The following is a 12,620-nucleotide window of genomic DNA, read 5'->3' as shown; positions in this document are numbered from 1 at the left end:
GAATTAAAAATAATATACAGGAGTGCCCTGGTGGCTTAGTGGGTTAAGGATCTGGTGTTGCCATTGCTTTGGCTTGGGTTATTGCTGTGGTGCAGGTTAGGTCCCTGGCCTGGAAACTTCCACATGCTGTGAGCATGGCCAAAGATAAAAGAAAACAAAAGTTGAAATTCAGACAAGAAAGGGCATGGAGGAGGGTATGTGTTTATTTATAGCTTCCTGCAAGACAGACACGGGATTGTGTTAGTTGCTTAACCAACAGGAAATACTGAGCGCCTTCCATAAGCATTCTCAACCTCTGTGTTACAAGTTATTCACAAAAAGTCCCACAGAATCCTCCATCCTCAGGAGGAATTTACCATATGGTTGAATGACTCATGCTATAAACCATAGTGGGTTAGTTGATGCCTTGGTAAATGGTAACAGAGACTTAGAACTGGTTTATCAACATGAATGATCACCATGGCATTTTGATTAGCAATGCAACATAAATACCCTTCTCACTTTATTTAACACAAAATTACTGATTTATTGAGTGCCTTATTTCATAAAAGATTAGGAACTATTTGGGGACTATGGATGCATGAATACTGCTGAGTGTGTGTGTTTTATGTACATCCACCTAGGATAATGAGTAATAAATATTCTTCATGCTTTGTCAGGAAGTATTGGAAAACACCAATGGAAGTTCCTTGCCCACCAAACAACTCAGGAAAAAAATACATGGCTGGGGACTCTAGAATTTTTAGACATTTTTGTAAAGTAGCGATGAAATATCTATCAAGAAGGACAAAGAAAAATATTTCTTATCTCCCAGGGCCAAGCCCACCAAAGGTTGTGGGTGGGAAGGATCCTGGTAAAAAGAGTTAAAGGCGTGGATGAGCATATAGAGAGGAATAGGATGGACAGAGGAGCAACTTCATCATCTTCCCATTAAAACAAACATTGAGAGAGCATGAGAGAGGCACAGGAAGTGTGGGTGGTGACTTTGTGTGTGTGTTTGTGTGTGTGTGTGTGTGTGTGTCAGAATAGAAGAAAATTAGGAGAACTCAAGCTAGGTTTCCCCAGTCTTTCCAAAGTAAGAAACAGGGTTTCCTAAAGAAAATGAACTAAAGTGGGGTGGGCATGGGGACTAGAGATGGGGGGATACCCATGGGAGATACTTCCCCAGGGAAGGTGGGATGCTAAAGAAAGAAGGATCACTGGAGGTAGCTTTCTTGGGAATCTCATTCCTGAGAAGATCAGCAGCCTCAAATGCACACTCACCATTTTTCTATTAGATCAGGACAAAATAGAAAAAAATTAGTTAATATGTATTTCAGTGACCTTTTTCTCAGTTACAACTTAAACCTAATTTTTTGTTATGTATTTTATTCATCTCCTCCTGTCCTTATATCTTTCTTTAGCTGGAACTAATATGACATAGGCATGTGTTTTGATAATGCAATTAAATTTGAAACTAAGCCTATTCTGTAGTGGTACTCAGCAATCTGTAGTTTCATTAAACAAGACTTTCTCAAAAATGAAAGGGGCATATTTGAACATTTTGAATAAGGTTCAAACCTTCTAACCAGTGATTCTGAAAATTAAATGTGTAATATTTCAGCACCTTTTGAGTATGTTAGAAATGGACAATTTGGGGCTTCACTCCCTGAGTGGGAAAAGATGCTGTGAACTTTTAGTCTTACAAGGACACAGATTATTCTGATTAAAGTAAGACAAAGACTGATTTGGGGAAACATTGATCTAAAATTTCTAGAGAGAAATTTCAGTTGGTTCCTGATTATATTATTGGCCTGTTACCTCCTTAGGTAGCTGTTAAATAAAGTTACATAAGTTCAGGCAAATCTATCTTCTTATAAACAATGGTAACCATTTGTGTTTGCAGGCATTTTTGTCTGATTGTTAGGTAAATCAATAAATAGATTAATTTAGTTGAGGAGCATTTAAAATATTCTTAAGATACAGAGGATACATACTCAAAAAAGCCCTGATGTTTTACCTATAAAGTAGCTATTTGATACATACTCATAGCTTCAGCTCAAGGCCAAGTTCTGTGAAGACACATGATAGTCTATCATAAGACTAGGTTCATAGGATTTAATAGAAATATTATTGGGATTTGGACCCACACGATCTAAATTCAAGTCTTCCTGTCTGTGTGATCTTGCAAAATTTACTAATCCTTTCTCAGCCTCAATTTATCTGTAAAATAAAAATGAAAAACCTCACAGAGATTTTAGGAAGGTTGAATGGCATCACTTATATGAACCTTGTTTTGAATGCTAATGGTAAGGAAATCCAACTTTATTTCACTGGTTGGAAAAGAGAAATGGCAGGTGTATTCAAAACAAGAATGGCTCTGAAGTTTTCTCTAGAATTGTACTCGTCACTAAACATTAGACTTTTTTTCTTCTTGATTTTCCACACGTTGCTTAAAATTCTACTTCAAATGTATTTTATTCTGATTTGAATTAAAGATAATGTCTAACATTTTTTCTCATCTACGACATTATGAGGGTCTGAACAGCAGGGTTTATATTTGTTTTGTAGTTTTACACTCTCACCAGACAAGTGTCTTGTCCATTGTAGATGTTTTATATCATTGTGTTAAATACACAAGTGAACTGGTATGTGAAGACCTATGTTAAAGTATCTCATTCTGTGCCACATTTGTAGAGAGCACTTAGTCAAAGGCTTGATTCAGTGTCCTTCTCTGGCCTGTCACTAAAATGACAAAAAATGCTGGATGCCTTCAATGATGGCATAACGTGCCAAAGATGAATATGCCTACATGAAGACTAAAGGCAGCATAATCCTATACACTCCTGAAACAAGCTTTATTCGGTGTCATTTATAGGAAAGCCTTCTGTGCTGATGTTTCTTTTTCTTGGCCTTTAGTCATTTGTTTAGTCAGCAGATAAGTATTTAATTCTCAGCACAAACCAGGAAGGTTCTACATGCTGGGGATAATCCTGAAAGAACTTAAAAAGCATCCCTCATCAGAATGAAAGAAGGGCTTTTGTTATTGCTAAACAAACAAACAACAAGAAATAAACACAAGGAAGATTTCAGAGAGTCCTAGACACACCTAAGAGATTACTGGAGTGCCTTTGGCATACTGTAAATAAGGTCAGTGGAGTAGAGGTGAGATTTAATTTCAGAATCCAAGGCCACAACAATTAGCTACTGTGAAAACCAGGAGAAGATGGATTTGGGCAGAGATAGCAAACCTAATGGAGCAGGGGGGCAGGGATACTGGGGCACAGCTGGCGCAGCTGGAGTGTGGAGGGAAATAAGGCTGGGAGGGCAGGAAGCAGATTTCAGGGTCTTTGGGGCCACGGGAAGGTGTTTGGGTTTTATTCTTGTAATAAGCTAATACCAGAGGATTTTTTTAAATTGAAGTTTATTGGACATACAATGTTGTGTTAGGTATACAGCAAAGTGATCCGTATACATATATATCAGTTCTTTTTCAGATTCTTTTGCCTTATAGATTATTGTAAAATATTGAGAATAGTTTCTTGTGCTATATAGTAGGTCCTTGTTGTTTATCTATTTATATGTTACAGTGTGTATGTTAATCCCAAACTCCTAATTTATCCCTCCCCCCCTTTCCCCTTTGGTAACCATAAACAGCATGGAGGTTCATTAAAAAAAATTAAAATAATGTTACCGTGTGATCCTCCAGTCCCACTCCTAGGCCTATATCTGGACACAACTCTAATTTGAAAAGATATATGCACGCCAGTGTTCATTGCAGCACTATTCAAAGTAGCCAAGACATGGAAACAACCTAAATATCCACTGACAGAGAAATGGATAAGGAAGATAGACTCTATGTACACCATGGAATATTGCTCAGCCATAAAAAAGAATGAAATAATACCATTTGCAGCATCATGAATGGACCTAGAGATTATCGAACTATGTGAAATAAGTCAGACAGAGAAAGACAAATACATGATATCACATATACAGAATCTAAAAAAAATGTTGCAAATGAACTTATTTACAAAACAGAAGCAGACCCAGACATGGAATACAAGGATTTTAATCATAGAGATAAATCACCTGATAATAGGCTCTGAAAGTTCCTGTTTCCTGCCAGAAGAATAACTTTTAGAGCTGGAACACCAGTAGATGGCAGGGTTTTTACTTTTGAGTCTCTTGTAATCACCTGCAGGAGATGGATCACTGTGACTTTAGTTCTTGTCTGTCACTGACCATCCCACTTAACACTTACCAGATGTGTCTTCTGTCTCCTGTCTTTGTTTCCTCGTCTGGAAAGTGAGATAAAAGCATTTACCCACAGTGTTGTTGTGGACATTGATGGAACTATAATATAAAAAGTGCCAGTAACTGCCTGGAATATTTTAAATGCTCAGTCAATGCTGGATTTTTTTTGGGGGGGGATTACTAGTATAAACAGACACATGAGCCTTAATACACAGATTTATTGCAGTTCTCTATTCCTCTGGTTGTGTGTAGATATTAGGTGTTAAACTATTTTGAATTTGTTTCTCATTCATTAATTATTTACTATATTAATCGATAAAGGTTAAGCCGTATTGTTGCTAGTAAATAAGCTCCACCCTGAGTCTCAGGCTTAACACAGTGGAGGTTCCTTTCCTCTCATATTGCAATTTGATGTGGTTACAGAATTGCCCTCCCTTCTTGTCACCCAATACCTGGGAACTTCAGCTTTCAAGTTTGTCATAGCAGAGAAATCATATAATAAATTAGAGATCTTAACTCCCATGCTATAATGTTCATGTATTATTATCCATTCCCACAAAGTCATAATACTCCTCATTTTCTCTAGCAGGTTGTTTTTACCTGCAAGGTTCATATTATCTCTGTATATTTTTAGCACACAAAAAAGTCAAAAGAGGGGGTTTCCTTGTGGCTCAGTGGGTTAAGGATCCACCATTGTCACTGCAGAAGCTCAGGTCACAGCTGTGGCTCAGGTTCGATCCATGTCCGGGAACTTCCACATGGCCCAAAAATTAAGTCAAAAGGTCTGTGAGTCTTTGAGAAGTTGGGTGTTCCAGGTATGAGAGCTGTAGCGACCCAGACCCTTGAGTCTAGGTTTACCTTCAGTGGGCACATGACTTTGAATAAGCCATTAAACTTTTCTAGGATCATTCAAGAAACTATATGTTCAAATGCAAAGTGTTATTATTTTCTCCCACAAAAATTAAAACAGTTCAAATGGAATCATTAGGTGAATGGTTTTGTCCGCCTCTTTGACTCACCATGGAGGATCCCAGTGGACCATTCCAGAGAGGTTTGTCCAATACAGATTTGAGTGACCACATCAAAGGGACTTCTACCATTTGTTTTGAGAGGAGGTATCATTAGTCTTTTCTGCACCCCTCCATTTTGGGGCTCGCTTCAGTTATATAGGCAGGGAAAAGAAAATGTTGAACAACATTATAAAAATGTTAATTCCTAATGTCACTGACTAGCTTTTAATCACACCATTAGACATATGTTCTGATTTAATGATCCTGACCCACCAGCAGTAAGGCCAAGATTGACTTTGATGAATCTCTACCATTATTTTGTGATATGGATGAGGTTGTTTTTCTTTTTGACTCAAAATTTCCCAAGAAAGTATATCCTGTTTAGAAAGAAAGAGTATTTAAAATACTTCCTTTGGTTTCCAGAATCTTCTTTCCTAAAATCCATGTTTTGACAATTTGTGTTTTCATCCTACAATGAAACATTTTGGTGCTATCATCCATAATTGTTTGTCCTTAAGACTTTTTTTTTGGCTCTTTCCTCTCTCTCTCTCTCTCTCTTTTCTTTTTTCTTTTTTTTTTGGCCCTGCCCATGGCATGTGGAAGTTTCTAGGCCAGGGATCGAACCAACACCACAGCAGCAATGGTGCCCAATCCTTTAAACACATGGCACAATTTACTGAAGTCCTCTCCCAACACCAAGCCTCTAGTCAAACATCAATATTTCCCCCAAATTAAATGATTTCCATGAAATATTTTTCAGGAATCTTTGACAAAATTCTTAGTTTCTTCTTCTGGCTTTCCTAGCATTTTATTAACTGCTGTATTTGGACCCTCATCTCATTCTGATTTGCATTTCTTATAACTCTTACAGGACCTTCCTCCCTAAATACTATGTACTCCTTTGGGGCAGTAACCATCTGTTAAAATTTATGTAACAGGGATACCTCTCCATGACCTTTAAACAGCATGGAATTAAGAAATAATTGGAATGATTACATATATAAACATAATACATATACACTGATAATTTCATTTCACTTAATTACATTGTTTTATTAATCATATATCTGCATATGTTTTATATATATATAAAACTTTACATAAAGTTACTTATATACCTTTAATTTTGTTTTATATAGAAACCAAAATAATGTTTAAAGATTAAGATAAAATGCTGAGCTTGAAATTCCAAATTATACCAACAACATATAGAGAAAATGTACCGATTTCTTTACATACATGGACATGGAAAATATCAGAAGGTATGGTTTCACTCTTAGCATTGTGAAATAAAGAAATATTAAATCAAAAAATCTTGTTTTATAAATCATATATATATGTTTTATGGCCACACCTGCAGCATATGGAAATTTCCAGGCCAGAGATCTAATCCGAACTATAGCTGAGACCTACACCACAGCTGTGGCAATGCCCAATTCTTAAGCAACTGCACCACAGCAGGAACTTCTATATAAATATAAGGTTAAATTTTGCACCACCTTGTGGATGGAGGCTGTGACCAGCCAGGGGGATAGTTTCTCCAAAGTTCAATGCAGAATTACTAAAGGAATACATGAGTGGGAAGCATTGAGCCAAAAAAGGATGAGCCAGGACCATGACTATAAGAAAAACCACTCTCTAAATCACAGGAAGATCCAAGCACCATGTTTGAAGGAGGCAAAGGTGGCGTGAGAGTTAGGAGTCCACTGCCAGTAATTGGAACCGAGTTGGGACAATCTCAGAGTGAACCCAGACTGGGATTAAGTAAGAAATACATGGATGGGACGAGGGGTTCTTTCTGAGCAGCTAAGATGTCTGCTACAACTGCTTTATATTTATGGGATGGAGATAAATAACTAGTTGGGCCAAAACAGAAATGATGCTTCTCTTTATTTTCCTTATCCAACCATGTCTCTTTACTTGTTTCTATCTCAGTTGCAGTGGGAAGAAGGACTATCCTTCACCACTGTGTTTACTTCCTTATTCTCCCTCCAGATTGTTTTATGTGGTGATATTTGATCTGTACTTTATCATTGATTGTCATGATAATGCTATAGGGCCAGTTGCCAAAGCTTAGTGGCAGGCATCTCCAGTACTTGTTCTCCGGCTCACAGGTCTGAGCTCAGAAGGACAGGCTTCCACGTTCTGAGGCCGCCTGGAGAGGCTGTGACCATCTGGAGCGTGTCCTCTGGTCATGTCAGAGATACTCCAGGAGCAGTGGAAGCACACAAGCCTCTTGAGGTCTGGACTCTGAGCTGACACATGGGCATTTCTGTCCATATTCCAAGGAGCAAAGCAAGTAACAAGAGCAAGACATCAAGGGGGCAGTGTATTTCCTTCTCCCATGATCCCACAACAACATAGGCGGTAGATCTAATTTCTCCAGTGGCCAGAATTCGCAGCAAGGATGCTTATCCTCTTTCTGACTGCATCATTAGAGTCAGGAATGAAGGCAAATCTGTCACCTTGTTTGAACCTTTTTGATTCTCAGTTTCCTCACCTGTTATGTGCCAGTTTGTTCTTCACAGGAGAAAAAACACAAAGATGGGCTGTCTTAGAGGAAAATTAAGTGATAATCTTCCTGTTTTCAAATATGTGTCTGTGTTCCTTCTATATTCTCTATCTTCCCTTCCTTTCTTCTTAATCCTTGATATTCAACCAGTTGAAACAACTTTCAACTTTTATACTAATTGCCAGATGTCAAGAAGGGACCCCAAGCCTCCTTGGTCCAAGGCACTGATACAGTCTAAATAGAACTAAGTCTTGGGCTGCTAATGGCACTTCAGAGGATGAAGGCACCAAATAAGAATTGATAAAACTACTGGAAGGCAACATGTGCCCTGAGGGCACACAAATCGGTTGTCTAAAATTGAGACCACTAGTAATAACATTGTTAATATGGTCATAACTTTGGTTTAGCTCATAAACAAAAATAATCTATGATGACATTGAAATTTGCTTTGTGATCTGGGTTCTGAATTCTGGAGGAAGGGCCTAGGCAGTGCTGGGGGAGGGGGTAGAGGAGAGATTTCTTCCATTTCTTGGACCTAGAGTCAACATTGGCAAACTTAATCAATGCACAAAGTTTTACCCTTGTGTTGCCTAAACTCACACACAGGGAATACCCACCTAAGCTTGCCCCGGTTCCAAAAGTGCATTATGCTCTACATAAACCCACCAGCCCTCTAGGCCACCTAAAAGTAGCTCATCTGAGCTAGAGATTAGAAAGAAAGCAATTCATTCGAACTCATATCCACTGATTTATAGCTACTTGGGACTAGGTAAAATGGATATATACCACTTAGAATTATTCTTTAAAAAGAAGACACTAGTGAAGATATATCTGTAACTGGAATTCTAAATTAGAAGATAATAGAGGGACTTGAAACCTTTTAGCAAGTGAAGAGTGTGATTTGGGGTGAGCACAGACCCTCAGGCTGTTGGCCCCATACCTGGCTCTCCCAAAGGATCTCTGCTTCTCATGTACCTTTTTTCTCTTCTCATTACTTACTGCTTTTTGGAAGCTCCAGATCCTAGTTCTCTTCCAACTTGACTCCATGACTTCCATAAAGACATGAGCGATGAAAGCAATTCAAAGAAGTTGTTGCTCTTTGTATATAGGAATACTTTGTAAATTGTATGGTTGGACATGAGGAGTTACATGTAACATTAGATCTTGACAAGGCAGAGCTCCAAGGTAGTATCACCCTGAAATGTTACGATTCTACTCTGAAATGAAAAATCATGGAAATGGCTCTCAATAACTATCTCCTTCATTGCAAAACACACACAGGAGTTCCCGTCCTGGCTTAGCGGTAATGAATTGAACTAGTATCCATGAGGACCTGGGTTTGATCCCTGGCCTCACTCAGTGGGTTAAGGATCCAATGTTGCTGTGAGCTGTGATGCTGGTTGCAGACCCGTTTTGGATCCAGTGTTGCTGTGGCTGTGGTGTATGTCAGCAGCTGTAGCACCAATTCAACCCCTGGCCTGGGAACTTCCATTTGCCGTGGATGCTGTCCTAAAAAGACAAAAACAAACAAAACAAAAAACCACATTAAATGTCTGTTGTATGCCAAACAAACCAACCAGCAGTTTCCAAATAGCCCCAGGCCTTACCCTTTCAGCCTAATGATGTACACCTCCATCTCCATTGTTTTGGGCATATTATCATCTTTTGGATAACAATTTTTATCTTCCAAAACATTCCCACTCATAAAGGAAAACTTCAACAGATGTTACTAAATTAAACTTTATAAAGAAAAATAAAAATCAACAAGGACAAGTCTGAAAAATGGTTTTCTGTTAACTTCATAAACCTGAAATTAGAGGTCACATAATAGCTTTGTGTGGGTTAATAGGTATGATGTTCAGAAGTATTTCTTTGGCCTGAAGTATTGACCTTTATAATACTTTGTTCATCCAAATCTTTGAACTTGAAATGCATGGTTTCTCTTTCAAAAAAATTCAGGAGTTTTCATTGTGGCTCAGCAGGTTAAGAACCCAGCTAGTGTCCATGATGATATGAGTTCGATCCCTGTCCTCGATCATTGCGTCAAGGATCTGGTATTGCCACAAGTTTTGGCATAGGTCACAGATGTGGCTCGGATCCTACCTTGCTGTGGCTGTGGTGTAGGCTGGCAGCTGCAGGTCCATTTTGACCCCTAACCTGGGAACCTCCATATGCTACAGGTGCAGCCCTAAAAAGAAAAACAAATTCAAAAGCTGTGGTAATCCTGGGGCTGACCTTTGTCAGGACAGAAATCAATGGGCAGAAAGACAGGGCTTGTCCTCTGGGCCAACACTGCCCCTGCAGCTGAGTGTCCACACTCAGAAACTAAGAGCTGGGCTCAGGATTATCTAGCCTTCCTGTTACTATTTTCTCTTTGGTAGTTGTAAAAGGAAGTAAATTTTTGAATCTATAGATTTAATTGTGTTGGCATGAAACCTAACCCAGTTTACTCAATTGTGATCCCTGCCTAATGTTAGCATTTGAGCTTGGGATTCTGTTTCTAAACATTATGATTAATCCATATTCTACTCTAGAGATAATTTTCATGAAAGTGTTATTTATATGAGCATAGGTATATAGACAGTGCTCTGTGTGTGTTATCTCTCTCTTTACATATATAGATATGGTATATATATTTATATATGATATAGATATGATATTTATATATCTAGAGAGAGAGAAGGAAGGAAAGACAGAAAGGAAGGAAGGAGGAAAGAAAGAAGGAAGGAGGAGTTCCCGTCGTGGCCCAGTAGTTAACAAATCCGACTAGGAACCATGAGGTTGCAGGTTCAATCCCTGGCCTTGTTCAGTGGGTTAAGGATCCAGCATTGCCTTGAGCTGTGGTGTAGGTTGCAGACGCGGCTCAGACCCCGCATTGCTGTAGGCCTGCGGCTACATCTCTGATTAGACCCCTAGCCTGGGGACCTCCATATGTTGCAGGAAGTGGCCCTAGAAAAGGCAAAAAGACAAAAAAAAAAAAAAAAAAGGAAAGAAAGAGGAGGAAAGGAGTCCCCTGGTGGCTCAGGAGGTTAAGGATCTAGCATTGTCACTGCTGTGCTCAGGTTGCTGCTGTGGCATGGGTTTGTTTGATCCCTGGCCAGGGAACTTCTACATGCTATAGGTGCAGCCAAAACAAAAGGAAAAAGGAAGAAAGAGGAAGAAAGAACAGAAAGAAGGGAGGGAGTGAGGGAGGGCCGATAGATAGATAGATAGATAGATAGATAGATAGATAGATAGATAGATAGATAGATACATGGTATACCTACAATTGTCATGAGGTTCTCCCCACAGCATCTGATACTCCCTCTGTGCTGCATCAGGCTTGCCCCACTCTGACCTCTGAGGAATCTTGTCTGTCTTCCAGATGGAGCCCCGCTGACCTGGTGGATGGGGCGATCCAACGAGAGGCACCCATACTGGGGTGGCGCCCCTCCTGGAGTCCAGCAGTGTGATTGTGGCCTGGATGAGAGCTGCCTGGACATCCGGCACTTTTGCAACTGTGATGCTGACCAGGAGGAATGGTAATGGGATGCATGGTCTCTCTCAGTTGTGAAGGAGGCACGCCTAGTGATGCATGCTTCCCCTAAAATCAAAACCGAGGATGAGAAATTCAACAGGAACTCCTTAATGATGGTGATTGGGTTTAACCTTGACAATCGCCCGTTCTAGAACTTTCAGCGTTGTTATTTAAGTCTGTCGCATACTGTCTGATGCCACATCCTCACCGCCTTCCGTTCTGAACATTCTGTTTTCAGGCAAAGAGTGAAATGTCATATTGAGTTTTGTGATTCAGTCAGCGTTTCTGCAATGTGTGGGGTATAGTCTTTGGGAGAAAGTGTGAGCGATGGGTGTGGAACCATAGACAGCTTCCTTATTCTTCTGTCCCACTAATGACCAGTCACCAGCCTGTTATCACCAATGAAAATACAGCACAGAAAACTTATGTTTGTTGAACCTCTACTTAATGCTAACAATAACCTTTTTTTGTGTTTGTGTATCTGTGTCTTCACTTCTTTTTTTTCAATTTTTTATTGAACTATAGTTAATTTACAATGTTCCTTCAATTTCTTTTGCACAGCAAAGTGACACAGTCATATATACATATAAATATATTATTATTATTTTTTTAATCTTCTATCATGTTCTAACCCAAGAGATTGGACATAGTTCCCTGTGTTGTATAGGAGGACCTCATTGCTTAATTTTTTTGTATTTTTTCTTGAAGCGTAGTTGGTTTACAATGCTGTATTAGTTTCAGGTGTACAGCAAGGTGATTCATGTACACAAGCATATATATCTGCTCTTTTCCCTTATAGATTATTACAAGATATTAAGTACCTTTCCCTGTGCTGTACAGTAGGACTTTATTGCCTAACAGATACAGTGTGTATCTGTTAACCCCAACTCTTATTAATTTCTCCCTACTCCCAACCTTTCCCCTTTTAGCACCAGAAGTTTGACAGCAAAAACAAACCTATTTATTAGTTCTTTAAAATTTTCTCGCTTTGGCATCTGCAGGTTGAGCACTGTAGACCACAGAGAAGTTAACTGCTTTTCTCAGGGTCACACATATCTTTTAAGAGGCAGATCCAGAATTTGAATTCAGGTATAGCTGAGGTCAAAGTCCTTCCCCCTCTCCCACCTCTAAGTTACTTTTGCAGATAAAGTTAGGTTTTAGTTTGGGTTTTCATGTCCATGGCATCTACTTTTCTTTTGCCCTCCAGGTCAATGGCTTGTTTTTTCACTGTATTGACTATGAAACAGGCACGGAACATTTCCAAACCCACGTGTGTTTTGACTGACTTTCAGATGCCCTTTGGCTTTGACCTTGTAATTGTGTTTGCTTTATCAACTGCTGCTCA

At 39.2% G+C, this 12,620-nt stretch overlaps 1 protein-coding gene across 1 annotated transcript in view; it reads left to right on the top strand.

Moving 5' to 3' along the window:
* The window catches only part of CNTNAP5 (contactin associated protein like 5), an 865,036-nt gene that overhangs the window by 692,757 nt on the left and 159,659 nt on the right, over window positions 1–12,620 (top strand). The window contains 1 exon segment of the mRNA XM_021075830.1: window positions 11,123–11,279. Coding sequence (XP_020931489.1) covers window positions 11,123–11,279 — 157 coding nt within the window.

Source organism: Sus scrofa, chromosome 15 (genome assembly GCF_000003025.6).
Source record: "Sus scrofa isolate TJ Tabasco breed Duroc chromosome 15, Sscrofa11.1, whole genome shotgun sequence".
Lineage (NCBI taxonomy): Eukaryota > Metazoa > Chordata > Mammalia > Artiodactyla > Suidae > Sus > Sus scrofa.
The sequence above is the reverse complement of the archived record's forward strand: the minus strand, read 5'-3'. Positions and strand labels throughout refer to the sequence as shown.